The following is an 18565-nucleotide window of genomic DNA, read 5'->3' as shown; positions in this document are numbered from 1 at the left end:
AAGCTCCACAAAAGTTTATGAGATTTTCTATATTTGATTGCACTGAGATCATGGTGATTGCTTAAGCAAATCCACTGTAACTTCTAGCTGCAGGCAGCATTTTGATGGGCCAGACTTTGTGGCTGTAAAGTTGAGCATAATATAAGTTTTCCCTTTAATTTTTTATTATATAAAAGTCAGTGTGATAAGTAGGATTTCTGAATTTTAAAAGTTAAAAAAATCAGATTTGGAGAAGGCATGTGCTCAACATTTGTACAAATGGAAACACACATGAGCAAAGCAGGAAAAAGAATGCATGAAGACAAAGACGAATAATAGAACAGGAATTTCAAACAACCGCTGTGAAGCATTTCCGTGCCTCGGTAGTTTGATCAGAAAGTGGGAAAAAAAACGAGACTTCCTAACTGGAACCAGATTTCAGGAGCAGCTCAAGCGTTTACAAGTCTGTATGTAAATGCTGCTCACACTCACGCACACCAGAAAACCTCATACTTTCCAGATTTAAAAATAAAACTGATGAACTCGAAACCTGTAAAACGAGAATTAGTCAACTGCTGTTTTTTTTACTACAAATTTTGTTGTAACCTTTTTAAAAACACATCTTTTCCTTATTAACATTTCTTCTAAATCTATCTCAAAATACAAAATGTGTTTTTGACAACTTTATTAACCTTCTAATAACATTTTTTTTAGTCTAAGTTGCCAGGTCTGCTTTAAAAAAAAAAAAAAAAAAAGGTTTTCAGGGATAATATTCAAAGAAATCAGCTTACCGCAGTCAGAGTGATGTCTGCACAGCTGGACCTGTGGCGGTGTGAACCCTCACAACTCTAAAGTACAACCATCTGAGGAGATCAACCAACCCAGACAGACAGGCCCAGATCTGGGGCGGTCAGGTTTTCCCTTCAAAATAAGAGACATCCTCTATAGTGAAGAGATTTCAAATTAAAGCTTGGGTTTAAACCATATCGCCTGGTTATCAGTCTTATACCTTCTTTATACTGTATATTATTGAGTCTACATTTACCCTTCTTTATGTGCTTTTTGTTAGTCAATCTGATTCATTAAAGAAAAGTATGAATACCATAAACAACAGAAATTCAACTTTACAAATCTATATGACAAAAAAGTAATGGCAAATATTTTTAGTTTTTAAATAAACCAAATTTAGCATAAATATTAAAATGTATTTTATACTGAAAAAAATGAATTCATTTTAAAAATTGGATTGTGTAGAACTGCAGGGTGCACTAGCTCCCTCTAGTGGTAGAACATTTTATAGCAAAAAAAAAAAAATATTACTCCCACCAAAAAAGTATAAAATTCGAAGTTTGTTGTTTAAAATATTATTAATATATATGTATATATATATATATTACCACTGCTAATGTTGTTTAAATCTTGCATCTCTTCTACAATTTTCTGACATTTCTAGTCTGACAGGCTGCGTCGTTTCAGAGGTTTTGTTGTTTTTCCACTCTCACACATCTGGTTGTGCTGCATACTCTAAACTAGGTTTATCTGATTAAGACAATTGAAAGTTTACTCCTAATAGCCCTATTTTAAGATCACTACTTAAAATAGAATTTTCTTTTGTGTCTGTTTGTTAAATTGTAATAGATTTTTCTGTTTCAGTTTGTATGAAATGACTTGGATAAATGTGATTTTACTGTTTGGCTTATTGAGTTTTAAGTTGTAAAACGTAGTAAACTTGGTCTAAAATCACAACTCATAAATATATGTGGGCTTCTTTATTAGTTTTTTTTTTTTACTTTTTACCCAGCTCTGACTAACTTCAAGTAAGGTTGGATCATTTCATGCATCTTGCATATATAAACATTTATTTCTGGTTGGAAATCTCCTGAAGTAGGTATGACGTCACCTGACTGGAGTTTACTCCACCCAAGTCAAAAATGTTTGAAGCTCTTTTGCCTTCACTCACCTGTAACTGAAACCAGAATGCTCACAAGTTTACCTTAGGTAAAAGTTACTCTGGTTAGTTATTGCTTAGGAAAGTCTGTCATCCTATTGGCTGGTGAATTTTGACAGGGTGGAATCTAACAGAAACTTAGTTTCGAAAGGAGGTCACTGCAAATGGAAAGATTTGAGCAGGAGAACAGGAAGTGAAGATACAGATTTAAACCCCATCAGTGCAGATCTGAGTGCTTTAAGTTATGAATTGACATTTATTTTAGTTTATTTTCTTTAATTCAGAAAATTTTGCTCTGTCCTTGTTTTGTAGTTTCATTATTTTATTTTATTTTTTGCTTGTAGAGCCTCACACACCTGAATTTTTAACTCATATATATCATAAATGTATATATAATATTGAACACTCAAACTAAAATTTGAAAAGGTATTTTATTTCCTTTTATCACATTTTCCAAAGGGTTAAAACTGACAACTTCAGGATCACACTTAAAAATCCACATGACTTGATTTCTCTCCGATTGATGAACCTGAAACTACAATAAATTACACAACAAAAAAATTACACAAACATGATCAAAAATGTTTGCACATCCCAGTTTTGTGTGTGTAATCATCTATTCATGTTTAAGTTCTTTAAGTACACTTCATTTAAGAACACAGAAATGTGCATCAATGCGCAGATTTCCTAAAAACTGACAGAAAATACTGTGTTGAAGTAATTTGTGGAAAAATTACAACTTGAAATAAAAACTTTGAACCAAATATTATTTAAAAAAAAAGCAATATGACCAACCACCACGCGTAGTGTTACACTTCAGACAAATACAGAAAAAAAGAATGCTGTAATAAACAAATGAGATATTACATTAAAACTTCTTTTCTAACAGTCAGAGCTGATAAAATTAAGTGTAAAAGTGCACAAAAACGTCATCCTCCTTTCTTCTAGTACCTTTCACAAATTTATTTTCAAGTTATTTACATGTACTGCATCATTTCTTCAAAAGTTAAATAATAATAATTAGTATTATTCAGAAAATGCTTATCATCCATTTATTTTCTTATTTGGGTTATTCTGAGTGCAGAAAATGTCAATATTTAGCCTTTTTTAACCCAATTAACTGCTTGTAAAACCACCGGAGGGTAAATGATTGTCAATTTACACTGGAAACATGAAATATTCATGAAAAGAATAATACTAAAAAATAATCTAACTCTCCTTACTATAACCAAGTAAAGGAAAACATGTTTGATTCCGTAATGGAGTTCCTCAGTAGGCACTTGGATTCAAGACAGTTATCTTTGATGACACAACATCACAAAGACACAGGAGTTACCTTTTTGTTCATTTGGTTTTTTTCTTTTTTTTTTAAAGAAAGTTTAACCAAACTATGATAAAAACAAACTTTAGCCCTATTAATTACATTAAATTGAAGCCAGATTGACCTCTCACGTACAGTAAAGACGAAACATTCACAGGGAAGCTCTGGTCTACAGGATACAGTCGGAGCATCTGCTACACTTTGAGAAGGAAACAAACCGCCGTCGCCTTCATGACGTTCATTCAGTAGAAGTTCCACGAGAGAAAATGGGTAGTACCATTTTTCACACCAAAACAAATAAATAATAAATAACCTAAATCAGTCGTTAAATAAATAATTTCTGTTAGAGGCAAAAAGACGGTGTTAGAATCAGAAGTGAGCTTAACAGTGTGGATGATCCCAAACTGAGTGTCCTCACAGCTTCAGCAGACGCTTGTGACGGATCACTAAATGCTCGACATCAGTTCTAAAGCTTAAAGTGACGAATAAAAATGGTCCCATAGAGAACAGACGTATAATCATCAAATAAAAATGATCAAAACCCTTTTGTCGTCAAAGTTGATCGTTTGGGATCTCTGCGGACACGAACCTTCCTACAGTCTGTGTCGGCGGGGCTCGGAGTGTGGCGGGGAGGGTGGCGGTGGGAGGGTGACGGTGCTCGGCGGCTCTGCCGAGTCGTCCACCGGCAGAACGAGGCGTGTGCCGCGGATGGTCACGTCCTGATCTGTCAGGGCGAGCTCCTGGTCCAGACCTTCGTTGAACTGGCCTCCAGTGGAAGAAAAGGGGTGCTTGTTGTTGACGGTGCGAGAGCCGGAGGCGTCGGTGCTCACCGTGACGTCGGCGTACATGGAGCTCACGCTGGCGTCGTTCATGATGAACTCAGAATCATCGTCATGAAGCTGGCCTTCGTTCTGGAAGTAAAGAAGGAATAATTAGCTAGAAAAAAAGTTTTTAAAGCTTTTTTTATTTTGATCTTTAATAAAAGCGTTCCCTGGAGTCTTTTTATTATGATTAAGCCGTTTTTAGCCAAAAATTACTAAAATCGGTGTAGTTTTCCAAGAAATAGTTTCTGGAGAACGACAGTACTTCATTAGAAATTCAAATCTGATTGTGGGAAGGACTGTTAGAGCAGAGCAACCCCACCCCCCCTTCCCATCCCCCATAACTGATCTGTTCACACGCTCTCCTGCTAGCTTACAGCCCCTCACAACCACATTCTAACATTATTGGTGCAGCAACAATGGCGAGCAATATTGGAGCAATCCAGCCAAAAAGCTTTGGTCGGAAACGAAGACATCCATGGATCAATTTGTCTACAGGGGTGGACTTACCCTTAGGCAAAGAGGGGCGATTGCCTCGGGGGCCCCAGCTAAACACTCAAAAATATTTCTACAATAATTTCCACACCTAATATTATTTTAACTTTGTCATAAAAAAGACAAAATCCCTGAAATGAATTAAGACTTCTTGTGTAAAAGTGTTTTGTTCTCCCCCGTCCTTGTGTAGCAATGGACTAGTCCATCAACAGCAAGTTAGACATAAGCTATGTCCAAATTCCCCCCTACACACCGTTTAGTACGTACGCCATCTTCTAGTGCTGTCTGAATATACTAATTCCAAAATTGAAATTCCCAGAAGTTTTTGTGAAAAACTAGCGTGCATCGATGCCCACTAGATTAGCGAATATAGACCACAATGCATTGCGATTAAACAATTTTGAACAAAAAAACATGTTTAAAAGTAATTTTCTAAAAAAATCCACATTTTTATCATCAGAACACAGTGAACTCGTAAATAAATGTTGGGAAATGTTTGTGTTGATTCGATTTTGACTTCGTGAAACTGGTGACGTCATTTCTGCCTTTTAAAAAAATTTAAGAAAAGTAGTGAGCATGGTGTCCGAATTGCCTTTAAAATCCAGGACACTAGATAGTCCTGCACTATATTGCTTTTTAGTAGTTAGGGATTAGGGGGGGAATTCAGACACAACCAAATATATATAAAACCAAATGGTCCTTGCTGTCAGCGACTGCTGCTGTGGGCAATAATAAACTTCTTTTAACATTTGAATGTGATTTCCCTTTATAAATTAATATCAAAATGTTTAAATTCTTGACATTGACAATGTCTAAAAGTGGAGATGTTTTTTGATGGACGTTCTTTCAAGAAATAATTAATACAACCACTGAAAAGGGCACCATTTTATTGTTCGCCTGGGGCCCCAAAACTGCTATGACAGCCACTGTTTGTATACAAAAAGATCTGTTAAATACGCTGACGACATCAGTATCTATTGTCTGATCAACTAAAATGATGAGCAGAAGTAGGGAATAATATCTTTTGGAGTCAATAGAACATTGTTGAAAAATACCAGCAGTATTGTTTAGAAGGATCGTCTTTTTCTCTATGGAGACTTTGGGAATTCACTCAAAGAAAATCATTCCATCAAATTTGTATCAATGTTGCATTGAAAATGCTCTCACTAGTTCTTCTGCCGTGTGGTTTGGTAATCTAAGAGTGAAAGAAAATAAATCTTTAGCAGCTCGGTTCGTTTTGCTAACAGGACTATTAGATGATACTACTAGTGGATGCATCAGAATAGAGCAGACCGCCTAGTGTCATTCTTTGTAACAAATGTGTTTTTCAAATAGTATTTTTTTCTCTTCTCATGATTTATAGTGATCTGAAAAAGAAAATACTCAGAAATCCAATTTTAACCTTACTTTTCTTAATATAGGTCCTGCATAACGAGAAAAATGCTTCATGATGAAAACACAATTTTCATCTAAGTGAGTTTTTAAATATAAACAGTAGTTCTTAAAATCTGGACTTTTTTCCGCAGTAATTTTTTTATAATGTATAGGATTTTGCGTCCAAACCTCGTAGGCCTGTGGGCTGGTGAGGCACCGAGCCAGCGGTCCACAGCAGGCTGGCAGTGTGGCAGTGAGCGGGGGGCCGCTGTGGGTCAGCAGGGGTTTCAGATAACTGGTGAGAAAGCTTCTGTCAAGGTCATATCGATGTTTTTAACAAAACACAATCAACTGTATTTTTTTAGGATGAATACAAGAGCAAAGTTTGTGACTTATATATATATATATATATATATATATATATATATACACTTAAATATCCATTAAGATGGAAGAAACCATAGAGGAGTTTGTGAAGAGCGCCCTCTGGTGGTTTAAAACAAGCTCTGCATACAGAACGTATTCATGATTCAAAGGATACTTGTGGTCAAAGTTGTACCAGATCCTGAATGGCCAGGCGCTCTCATGTTTAGTGCTTCTCCTCTGGGATCCATCCACTGAGCTCTGCCAAAAGAGGAGAGCTAAGATCTTCTTTGTTTTGCTACAGCAAAGCAAAAACTACAATCCCACTTAATTGAGCCATTTAAACAGTAGCTTACAGTGTGTTCTTGATCAGAGTCCACCCCGACTCTGGAAAAAAAAAGTCCAAGTTAGTTTTTTTGTAATGGACTGCAGAAGATGCTCACAGCAGTTCAGACTCACGGTATGCTCATGAAGGACAGCATGGGCGTGGTGCCGCCTCCGCAGATCCACACGGTGAAGAAAACAATCAGCAGAGTGGTGGAAAACATCATCTGACGGGCGTAGGTGGCTGTGTCTCGGATGGAGAGGGCAAAGGTCATGGCCCCGCGGAGCCCTGCAGAAAAAAATATAGAAACAGGGTGAATGGTGCTGTAGGACCTAACGAATGAAAGCAAACCTAATAATGTTCAATTATTTATAGCTTTATTTGTACTTGGTGTAGATTTACAGAACATAAATATGATGAAATACATTAATATGATGTCTTAAATATTTTATGCCTGTGAGCAGATGGTAATTCATTGTTTATGCATTTTAAGAAACAAACAAACTTAAAATTAAACATGTGACCAGCATTGTATACCAACTTTCTTTTTGTTTTATCTCTATAGCAACCATTTTATTTTTTGGTCACCTAGGGTAAAAAATTGGATGTGATTTGGAGAAGATTTGGCAATAGTCAACTTCATTTCCTTGGCGACTAAGTTTTTTTTTTTTTTTTATTAACCACGTCCACATCTTTTTCCTCCAGTTTGAGCCAACGACTCGTATAATAAACGTTCACAATATTCCAGTTAAAATTGTGCGAACATCAGGGAACGTCACTTTTGCGAGCTCAAGCTTAAAAAAACAAGACATTTTCCCCAGTAGTTTTCAAATAATGCCTAAAGAGTTATTAGGCAATACATCGAAAACCCATTTAGGAGTTACAATTTATACACAAGATTGTGACCTCTTCTCAAAAGTGAAAGGTGTGTAATGTGTGTGAAATTTCATAAAGATCACTCAAACTAAAGTTTTCTTTGCCCATACTGTTGAAAATGAAAATCGCCAAATTTCACACTTTGACAAAATGGCCGCCAAATCGTAGATCCTGTGGCCATCCCATAATAATTTTAAAACTTCCTTTGGATATCCCTAATATATTTGTTTTAGTTTTATTCATGGATTTAGAAATGTTATTTTTGAGTCACAAACAGGATTTTAGTCAACATCTTTTTTTTCCTGACAGTTTTGCCGGCTGTGATGTCATCGGTTTTTTGGAGGAACATTTACTTTGCCACAAATTCATTTCCACTGGGTTCTAGTAGTGGGCAGATTTTGGTGAGTTTTTGAGTATGTGGCAGGGGCAAAACTATTGCTTATAGGTGAAGAAAGAAAAATACAAGCACAATAAAATAATTTTCAAGTTGTAAAATAAAGGTTTCAAATTTACATTTACAGATTCAGCTCTGAATTTTCCTCCATGTCAGAAAAAAAGATATATATTTTTTTAAATTCAGGAAAATGGAAACTAAACTTTGCATTCAAAGTTAATAACAGATGCCAGAAGAGTTAAAACAAAGCAATCCAGAGAATCCCACATGTCAAAATCATACATATTTTGTGAAGATTATTGTTTAAAATGTATATTTTGCATGAAGTCGACAATTTTCACTCTTAACATCCACAACTGTGCAGTTTTAAATCAATCTGATTTTTTTATGTTGGATTGGGGAAAAAACAACACACATTTCTGTTTCTAATCACATTTAAAAATAATTTTCTTCATGTTTTTTGAGGGTCTAAAAGAAAAATATTGACCTTCTTGCATTTATTTTCACTTTGCTTTATTTCTAACACTATTATATGACTTTAACCTGTATAATTAGCATAGAAAATATCATTTTTTAATCCTTGAAACACAATTAGAACTCCTCAAATATTTAATGAAAGCAGTTTCTGATAAAGTTTTCTTTTTTCCCATCTTTTTTTGTCCAGGTTTGATTCTATTGTACTAAATTCCCAGTTCTCCCAAAAAGAATCTGAATCCCAGTCATACCTGCAAACATCATGACGTGCTGGAAGTTCAACCCAATCTTGTTTCTGCGGCCCAGGTTGAGGAGGAAGGATAAGGGGTAGATGTTTGTAGCTCTGCCCACAAACACGGCCACCTACACAGCATCCGGGTCAAGGACTCAACAACCACACAAGTCAGCGCCGTGCAGAAAGACGAATGGGAAAAAGGATGGATGGCGGTTCAGAAAGTCACAGCATTTGTCATTTGTATCATGTGTTATTTTTATGCTTTGTATTTTCTTGAGCCTGAAAGACGAATGAATGGATCTGGTTTTGTTCGGTGCCTCTACAGGGTGAAGGATACGAAGGCTCCGATGATGAACAACGGATTGAAGACGTGTGACTGGAAGGAGAAGAGAGTCAGGCCCATGTAGGAGAAGATGAAGTTCTCTGCCAGGAAGTTGAGCAGCTCGAAGAGCTAACGGAAAAGAAACAAAAACATGAGCGTTATTAACAGAAGTGGGACCAAGTCATTGTTTTGCAAGTCACAAGAAAGTCTCAAGTCTTTGCCCCCAAATCCGAGTCATGTCCCAAGTCAAAAGCAGTCAAGTCACAAGTCCTACCATTAATGTTTCAACTCTTTTCAAGTCCTTTCAATGACGGAGTTACTTACTAGGCCTTGTGTGCTTTTAATAACTGTATTTATTTATCAACGTTTTGAAACCATATTAGTTAATTTAGCTCAGAGCTCGTGCACTCACACTTGAAAAATCCAAAATGAAGAAATGTAAAAATACCGGCCAACAGGAACTTGCAGTTTTAATGGAGCAACGTTTTTCTCCAATTTGATTGGATGTTGTGCTGACATCACACATGGATGTAAACAAATAGAGAGACAGGGAGACAACGGCACAGGTTTGCTCGATAAACCTTTTAATCCTTGGATTTGGGGGGAAATAGGAAGTCTTTTCGAGTTATTGATGCTAAAGTCCAAGTTAAGTCACGAGTTATTGATGCTTAAGTCCAAGTTAAGTCATGAGTTATAGATGCTTAAATCCAAGTTAAGTCATAAGTTATAGAAGCTAAAGTCTACGTCAAGTCACGAGTTATTGATGCTAAAGTCCAAGTTAAGTCACGAGTTATTGATGCTAAAGTCCAAGTTAAGTCATGAGTTATAGATGCTTAAGTCCAAGTTAAGTCACGAGTTATTGATGCTTAAGTCCAAGTTAAGTCATAAGTTATAGAAGCTAAAGTCTACGTCAAGTCACGAGTTATTGATGCTAAAGTCTGCGTCATGTCACGAATTATCGATGCTAAAGTAAAAGTGAAGTCATGAGTTATAGATGCTAAAGTCCGAGTCAAGTCACGAGTTATTGATGCTAAAGTCCGAATGAAATCACGAGTTATTGGTGCTAAAGTCCGAGAGAAGTCACCAGTTATTCATGCTGAAGTCCGCATCAAGTCACGAGTTAATGATGCTAAAGTCCGAGTCAAGTCACGAGTCATTGCTTTGAAAGTCCAAGGTGAGTTTAAAGTCGTCAACTTCCCCACCTCTGGTTACTAAATTATTTATCAAAACATGTTTCGGAGCAAGTGCAGTAAATACATTCCAATGGCTATAAAGTAAATATGGAACTTTTTTTTTAATTTTTTTTATTTCAATGTTTACTTCAATAAATGCTTTTTTGTCACTGGCTTCAAATCAAACATGTAGTTTTGATGCATTTATTGGGTCAATACAATTCTTTTTCTATCACTAGCACCTAAAGAACCCTTGTTCTACATATAAAACATTTTAATTTCTGGTATAATCTGTCAATCGTTCAAAACTGTAGTATCCTGTTTCCCATATGACCTTTTTGGTTAAATGAGAAAAAAAACCCGCTGATGGACAGATTTGCGTCCTTCAGAGCTGGTTCCACAGAAACTAGATGACAGATATGTTTCCACAACACACATTTATCTGTCAGCTCTTAAACCACAAATGCTCACTTGAGGATTTCTAAGAAGTCACTGAAACATCCTTTCTTCTGAGTATTTTCACTTTTATTTAAGCCACTTCATCTTTGTTAAGCGGAAGCCCTTTGCAAAGCTCATGCTTGGAGTCGTAAAAACCTGTTTTCATTGGGAACAAAAGTTTCCTAAAAATAATGAAATCCTTTAACAAGGTTTGTTAGTGAGTCTTACCTGTTTGGTTCTTTCTTGGGATTCTGGTGACAGATTGTTGAAGGTGTAATGAGCCTGAGTGATCCCACAAAACAGAACCGCTACAACACCTGAGGAAAAAAACTGACCTCTTAGAGCTCAACACCAGCAGGAGTTCTTGGAATAAATTGAGGAACAGCTCAAACGAGAAGCCTGATATGCAACACTAACGCTGACTCTCTCCAATTTTGCCATTTTGTGTCAAACTGTCAGGCTGACTGTCTAAAAATGCTTGTTTCTTATGCAAATTCTAGCAAAGTATTCAAAGAAAGACGGATACTTGGAAGTATGAGCAAGAAAAACAAATCTGAGCGGGATCAAACAGCGGTACTCGTTTCCTAAGCAGCTGTGGAACTTTTAAAAGTGTCTAGCATGCTTCAGTTAGTTCTATTGTCAGTGTTTTTGTCTAATAAAAACTGATTCAAGATCTGAGAATAAAATATCCGAGTGTGTATCTAGGAGGTACCTGTGAAACCGCAGGCCTCAGCCAGCAGAAACGTACTCCAGGACATCAGGAAAAAAAGAGCCGTCTCCAACAAAGGGAAGTCTCTCAGCTTGGTAAACTTGGTCACGTGGGAAAGAATTAAAAGTTAAGGAAAAAGGATAAAATATTTTTTGGTCCTGTTGAGTTACCAGGATAAAAGGATATGAATGCAGTCATGACTCCGGTGGACACCCCGAGAGCAAAAGATCCACTGAAGACGCCGAGGAAGACGCCGAAGGACTTGAGCATGGCCATGGCCTCAAAGCTGTGGCTGTTGTCCCCTGCAGGCTGATACGCCACAATGGAGCTGGAGGGCAGGTGGAGAACAGGTAAATACGTGAAGATAAAATAAAAAAGGCTTTGAATATAAATCCAGGAGGAGAGAAAGGGGTCATTCATGCTCACAAGAGAGAAAAAAGAAAACTGGAGCAATCTGAGCTGGAAGTTTACATAACGAAAGTCGTGCATAAAAGTAGAATCTTCAATCTTATTGAGGATCTAAAGGATGAAAACTATGGGGTGCAGTTTGTTAATCTGCAAAGTAAAATTTTGACATCAATGTTTTTGGATATTAGGCATGTTTTAGGAGAAAAAAAAAAGTCTCGATTTTCAAATACATATTTTGACCTTTTAAATTCATGTATTTATAAATGTTACATTTACTAACTAAAGATTTAGTTAGCAAGGTAAATATTTAATTTTAAGGTAAATATTTATTTTAGATTTATTTAAAAAAAAATAATATTGAGGTTTCTCATCAAAAATTTAGATCTAATCTAATTTTTTATTTTTCAAACTAAATATTTAAGTTTTGTAGCTAAATATTTAGTTATCTTACTGAATACTTAGTTTAAAACAAAAATGTAGCTTTTAACTAAATATTTAGCTTGGAAATAAATATTTCATTTTTAAGTATACATTTAGTTTATTTTTTTTTAAACAAATATCTAGTTTTTAACTATAAATTTACATCCATTATAAATTTTTAGTTTTTAACTATATATTTAGATTAATTCTATATATATAGTTAAAAAACTAAACATTTAGTTTTAAACTAACTATTTAGCTTTTAATTATATTTTTAGTTTTTATTATAAATGTAGTTTTTATGAAATATTTAGTTTTTAAATAAATATTTACATCCAAGCTCAATATTTAATTTTGAACCAAATGTTTAGTTACAAAACTTAAATATTTAGTTTGGAGAATATATATTTAAATTAGATCTAAATATTTATTTTCTTAAAATAAATATTTAGTTTGTAGGCTAAATATATAATTTTAAAATAAATATTTAGTTTAAAATTAGATATTTAGCTTGCTAACTAAATATTTAGTTAGTAAATGTAACATTTATAAAAACAGTAATTCAAAGGGTGAAAGTATGCATTTGAAAGACAAACATGTTTTCTTTTCTCCTAAAACAAGCTAAATATCCAAAAACATTTGTTAAAATGTTACTTTGCTGATTTACAAACGGTACTCCATAGAAAACTAAAGATGATGCAGGGAAGGATTATAGTTTTAAGGGATGTAAAGGAAGCTAAAACTCATCCAAAGCTGGAATCTAAAACAAAAATGTATCTGGATCAGCTGAGAGGTTCTAGCACAAATCCAGACTGTTCTCCCCACCGAGGAGTGAACGTCAGGTTCTCTCCCAACCACTCCTCAACCCCCTGAGGAGGCCAGACTGAGCTCTCCTCTCCAGAGGAGCGAGCAGCGCCGCCCCCCCGCCTGCCCTGCTTTTCGAAGCGAAGGAGAACCCTGCATACATACGTGCAGGCGGGCGATGAATGACACAGACGGGTGAAGGAGGGCGAGCAGTGAAATGACAAGGAGGGATGTCGGTGAGATTCAAACAAGCTGATATGAGTTAGCTCCTCACTCTGAATAATTCAAATGCTGATTCAATTACTGGAGCAAACGCTTCCTTCATAACTGCATTTTAAGAGACTTGCTCAGAACATTTTGTTTTTATGAAATAATAGTTGTAAATTAAGACCAAACTTACTAAAAACAGCTGATAATCTGATTTTTTGTGTTCATTTTAATGCAAAACTTACGAGGACAGGACAATGGCCACGGCATCGTTGAGGACACTTTCCCCAAACAACAGGGCATACAAATCCACATCAACCTTTAGCTCGTTGAAGATAGCCAACACTGTCACTGAAACAAAAAGATGGAGTCAGAATCTGCAAACAGGCCTAAAATACCAGAAAAGCTGTAATTTTGCTCCTAAATATCAGGAAATAATGCTTCCATGGCTGAAGTTCGAATGGTTTTCCTCACCGGGGTCTGTTGCTGAGATGATGGCACCAAAGAAGAGGCAGTCAGTGAAGTAGAAATCCCCCCCAAGCTGACCCACAACTTTCATAAAGGACACAAATCCGTACATGATGACGCTGAGAGAGAAGAAGATGGACAAGACAGTCACTGTTGTTCAGACATCATGCAGAGCTACTGGGTTTGTTGAACGGCGATGATGTCTGAGATAGAACTCCCCCCTGACCCAACTCAGAAAACTTTACACACCTCTAATAACAAGTGTGATAACAGCTCGGGAAGCCACAATTTTCAGTTTAAAACCGAACAGTATGTTACATGGAATCATGAGGAAAGTGAACCGTTGCATCCATACTGCATACTTTTACTCTGAAAGTGTCAAACAGGAAATATTATTTGTTACATTACACCAGGATTAGTATTAGCCAACTGATAGGTTATCTTCACTATTAATTGCTTATTGGCAAAAAAAATATATATTGTTATTTTGCCATGAATAAATCATATATTAAACCTAAATACAACCGTGACCCAGCTTTAAACCAAAGTGTGGGAATCGTTGCAAATAAGAAAAAGTCCAAAAATAATGAAATAACATTTTTTAAATATTGTAAAAAAATATATATATATATATATATATATATATATATATATATAAAAAAATAAATCAATAAAGATTTTAAAATAATTATTAATTAATTAAAATAAAAAATTGTATATATGTATTTTAATAAAAATAAATAAAAATATTTAAAAAAAAAATTTTTAAAAATCAATACATTTATTCATTTTTTTAAAAAAGTGTTAAAAAAATAAATACATTTTCATATATATACATAATAGGAAATTCTTTCACATGAAACATGTCAGGTCCTGACATAGATGCTCCATTTGGGGAAGTACAAGTAAATCAAGCAAACGTCGTTTGGTTCATTTTAGTGACACCCATGAGTTTCCATCTTATTTTAAGCTGAACTGATACTGAAATATGTCATTTTGCTCCAGAGCGGGGTGAATATGCACCAGTGAGTCTACAGCTGAAATCCAATTTTGCAAGGTAAATATCGTACATGAATTTCCATAACACAGAGGCAAAGCGGTCAACCTTTATTCAGAGGGTCACAGGTTGGATTCCTGCTTTGCCTGCCCACGCGGATAAGCGTCTTTGTCTGGCACCATCCCCGTGTGAGTGTGAGGGTGCACGGGACTGTGACTTACCCAATGACAAAGCAGGATATGACGGTTCCAATGAACGCATAGGCCAGGATGGAGCCAATGTTTCTAAAAAAGTGTCTCTAAAGATATTGGGGGGAAAAAAACATAATAATAGCTCTAAAAAACTATTTTTTAATGAATCTATTGTTACTAAGCTAACTACTTACCCTTTTCAGACTGTAACCTGCATGGAAGATTATAGGAGGCAACAAAATGTTGAAAAACACCTCTGGGTCAAAGGTCACCTGTAAACAACAGCAACTAAACAATCAGTATTTACACTTTCAAGTTGAGGATACAATGTGCCACAGTTTGTAGTTGTGCTTATCCCACCAAAACTACCCCTAAATGCAGTTAGCAACAGAACTTAACAAGCTCTTTGCATTGGTCACTCATTAACCAGTCACATGACGCCTCCTCCCGTCCGATCGCTCTTACCTTTCTGAGCATCTCGTCGTCCTGCATTTGGGGGCCCCTGCCCTGTCGGATCTCCCCCTTCAGGGTGTACTCATAGAATCGTCCGCTGACGTTGACCAGTAAAGTGGCGGGGCTGGCGTTGACGGCACAGCTGAGGGTCACATTGCTGATGCTCTGGGGCACATGGACGCCATATCGCAGGATCACACCCACTAACAGGCCTTCGAGGGGGGGAGCAGACGAGGCGTTACGATTTAAAGTTCAGCTATTTGAGGGTTCCTTTTAAAATTTAGAGTTGACAATGTTCACATTAAGGATTTTTTGTAATAACACAACAATATTAATAGTAATACATACTTTCCAATCAGCTCAGACATTTAGGTTTTTCTTAGCCTCTTGATGCCTGGTTTTGTTTAAATAATGAAATTCAACAAATATAATAAATGAAATAAAAATTCACTAATCTTTTTGCTATCATGAAGATATTGAATTATTTTGCATAAATAGGTGTCAAGGGATCAAACTAATAAAAAAAGGAAAAAAAATTGCACAACTTTTCTATTATACCTCTTTTTTACATATCTGTAGAACTACAAATACTTTAAAAAATTGTGCTTTAAAAAAACTAAATGAATACTTTTATAACTCGATTTTAGAATTGGTGGAATTTATTAATAGTTTGTGATAAAAATAAATCCTTAAACAGGTTTGGGGCCTGTTTCAAGAAGCAGGTTCAACAAATTTAGAGTTCAAACCTGAACTTAGAGTCACTGGACTCAAAATTCTCAAACTCAGGGTTTTCGGTTCCAGAACAGCTGAAAATGTTTGATTCAATCAACTTGAAGTTGTCAGAACCAGAATCAGGTGTGAGCGTCGCGACCATTGAAAGCCCTGATCAATGGAGCAAAGACAGCACGATTCACCATGGCAACGGGAGCAAACAGCTGAGTTTTTTACTTCCGGCAGCGGAAATTGATAAGTTCCTTCAAGCAAATGCCGACTATAGGAGCACATTTTCTGCAAGAAAAGCAACACAGCTGCAGCGGTAGAACAGAGAGAAAATATCTGCAGTTATTTGAATCATTTCTAATAATGAATAAATAATGTCAGGAAGGTTATTTTGTCACTTGTTGGGTAAGGAGTGGTTTTTTAATCTGTTACTAATTTAATCATTAATCTCCGTAATCGCATGAATGACCCCCCCCCCCTACACACACAGATATCACTGCACACTAAAAAGAAATTGTAGCTGCCTGGCATATGTTGAAAAAAGTATTTATTTAATTTTAATTCTCAAAACTTAAAAAATAATCGGCAAATTTTTTTTAAGCGTAAAAGCACTTTCCATGGCTGGGAATCGAACTCGCAAACTCCGCAGAGGGAAGCAGAGTTGCTGACAACTGAGTTAATATTTGACGCAAGTGCTGGACGGTAGGTATCACTGAAATAAAAATGAATTAGTAAACTGCAGTCAGTCGACTCGTGTCCTCCAAATCCTCTACCGACGTAAATAACATTTCCACTGGATTAATCAGCCTCCTCGCCTACATGATCCTCTATGAATGAACGTGTCATTTTGGTTTCTGCATGGTGGAAACATGACGTCTTTAATGTGAAGGAACTCATATTTGAACATCTTTCACTTTAAAAAGGGGCGGAGACCTCAGAGAACTCTAAATTTCCTGAAGAAAACCTGCTACCGACCAGGTTTCGTTCACAGACTCAGTTGCCATACTGATTGATTCTGAGTTCAGCTTAACCCGCTTTTTGGAACGGGCTTGGTTTCGCCCACTTTCCCGGGTTTGAGTTATCCCTCTTTCTGGGACCGAAAACTCAGAGTTTCGCCGAATTTGGAGTTCACAAACTCAGAGTTCCAACAAAACCTGCTTCTTGGAACGGGTCCCAAGTCTTTATTTTTTTATAACAATTACAAAAATGGTCCTCAAAAATGAATACCATGTGAGAGGGGTGGACTTCTCGGCACTTAAATATTTATTTTAAAATATTTTTCAAAAAACATAATGAAAAAATATATATTTAAAAAGTTTTAGCAGCATTTCTTTAAAAATTATTCCAATTTCAGCGCTATTCAAATGTATTTATTTTTATGTTAAAGTCCAAGACTTACCAATAACATCCCACATGTTATGGGTAGAAGAAGTCAAACACAACTACTTTGAAAAATTGAGCAATGGAGTCACAATTATTTTGAGGATTGTCATCTGTAATTATTTCTTTTCAACGATTTGTTTGAATAATTTTATTATTTTTTACACTGCGTTATTGTTTTGGACGTATCTTTGTAAATCACTTTAAAATTAGGATTTGTTTATATGAATATAAAAGTGCACGCTAATGCATGCAGTGCTTGTGCAGATCTTTGGTCATTCCAAACTGTTTATGAACATTTTCCTGAGAAATATTCTGTTCTTGCATCAATTTGTGCAACCTTTTTATTTATTTATTTATTTATTCATTCATTCATTTTATTAATCCAGCTTTGGATATTTTGTTTATTTATTTTAGAGGACAACTATAATCATAAATGTTGAACTTTGAGTTAATTAGGTCAAGCCCAACCGGAAGTAAACACAAACTGCAGGATTTGTTTTCCTGAAAGGGGCGTGGCTTGATCAGATGTGACTTATTACATTTCAGAAACAAGTTATTAATAACTATGTTAGAATTATTGGAATGCCCCAAAATGTTACCGTCGATAAAAATAACAATATTAATAAAATGTCTAACGAAATATTACAATTCAAGTTTTAAAATTTAATGGAACTACAAAGCGCATTCACACACATTTACATGGAGGCCCGCGTAGCTTAACACGCCAAATGAAACCGTTTAATTGGCTTATCGGTTACGTTTAAGGAGCTAAACTACGGTGTCCGAGAAGGCTAGCATTAATTAATTGACATGACCGTTAGCCACCCTTCATGTGCTTACCGTAGATCATGGCGAGTCCTGTCTCGTGCAGGAACCGAAATCGCCGGTGTTTAAAAAGCCAAATAGTTAGAATGGTGAGAGTCAACAGTAGGATGAATATGAGTAAGTTGGCACTGTCCTGTCGGTGGCTTTCCTCAGCCATTCTTTCAGTGACGTTGTCCAACACATTGCTGTCGCCTCGGCTCTGGACGAACAAGGCAGTCAGTAAAACAGGCAGCAAAAATGGAGGTCTGAACGTTTTCAGACTGAGCAACAGCCTGCGTAGGAATTTCATCGTGGCCTTGTGGGAGAAAATAAAATTTGTCGTTGGAACCTCTGTTGGTTTAGCTTGGAATTCAGCCCCCTTGAATGCAAATGACAGCTCTCCCCGTGACCGCAACAAAAACACATGCACTTCCGGTTTTCAAAATAAAAGCCGTCAAAATGTG

At 36.1% G+C, this 18565-nt stretch overlaps 2 protein-coding genes across 2 annotated transcripts in view; both read right to left on the bottom strand.

The window, feature by feature from the left end:
• The window catches only part of LOC112138974 (four and a half LIM domains protein 1), a 13289-nt gene extending 12300 nt beyond the window's left edge, over positions 1 to 989 (bottom strand). Inside the window, exon 1 of the mRNA XM_024261669.2 lies at positions 771 to 989. The gene's annotated coding sequence lies outside the window, so the exon portion shown is untranslated. The remainder of the gene's footprint in view (positions 1 to 770) is intronic.
• Positions 990 to 2339: 1350 nt separating this feature from the next.
• Positions 2340 to 18542, bottom strand: LOC112142791 (sodium/hydrogen exchanger 6). Its single transcript, XM_024266363.2, has 16 exons — positions 18138 to 18542; positions 15207 to 15406; positions 14936 to 15013; positions 14772 to 14848; positions 13560 to 13672; positions 13331 to 13436; positions 11433 to 11574; positions 11250 to 11355; positions 10766 to 10854; positions 8943 to 9056; positions 8622 to 8733; positions 6761 to 6914; positions 6658 to 6688; positions 6480 to 6562; positions 6128 to 6233; positions 2340 to 4159 (listed from the first exon to the last, which is right to left on the bottom strand). Exons 1-16 carry the CDS (start codon positions 18409 to 18411, stop codon positions 3842 to 3844), a joined length of 2103 nt encoding a protein of 700 aa, XP_024122131.1. The 5' UTR covers positions 18412 to 18542; the 3' UTR covers positions 2340 to 3841.
• Positions 18543 to 18565: the final 23 nt, after the last annotated feature.

This window comes from Oryzias melastigma, linkage group LG14, assembly GCF_002922805.2.
Source record: "Oryzias melastigma strain HK-1 linkage group LG14, ASM292280v2, whole genome shotgun sequence".
Lineage (NCBI taxonomy): Eukaryota > Metazoa > Chordata > Actinopteri > Beloniformes > Adrianichthyidae > Oryzias > Oryzias melastigma.
The sequence above is the reverse complement of the archived record's forward strand: the minus strand, read 5'-3'. Positions and strand labels throughout refer to the sequence as shown.

Coding starts and splice junctions, on each gene's coding strand:
- LOC112142791 (XM_024266363.2), bottom strand. CDS start 18,411: ATGAAATTCCTACGCAGGCTGTTGCTCAGTCTGAAAACGTTCAGACCT. Junction 14,849..14,935: donor CAGGTTACAGTCTGAAAAGG/GTAAGTAGTTAG, acceptor CAATATCTTTAG/AGACACTTTTTTAGAAACAT. Junction 9,057..10,765: donor CCCAAGAAAGAACCAAACAG/GTAAGACTCACT, acceptor CTTTTCCGTTAG/CTCTTCGAGCTGCTCAACTT.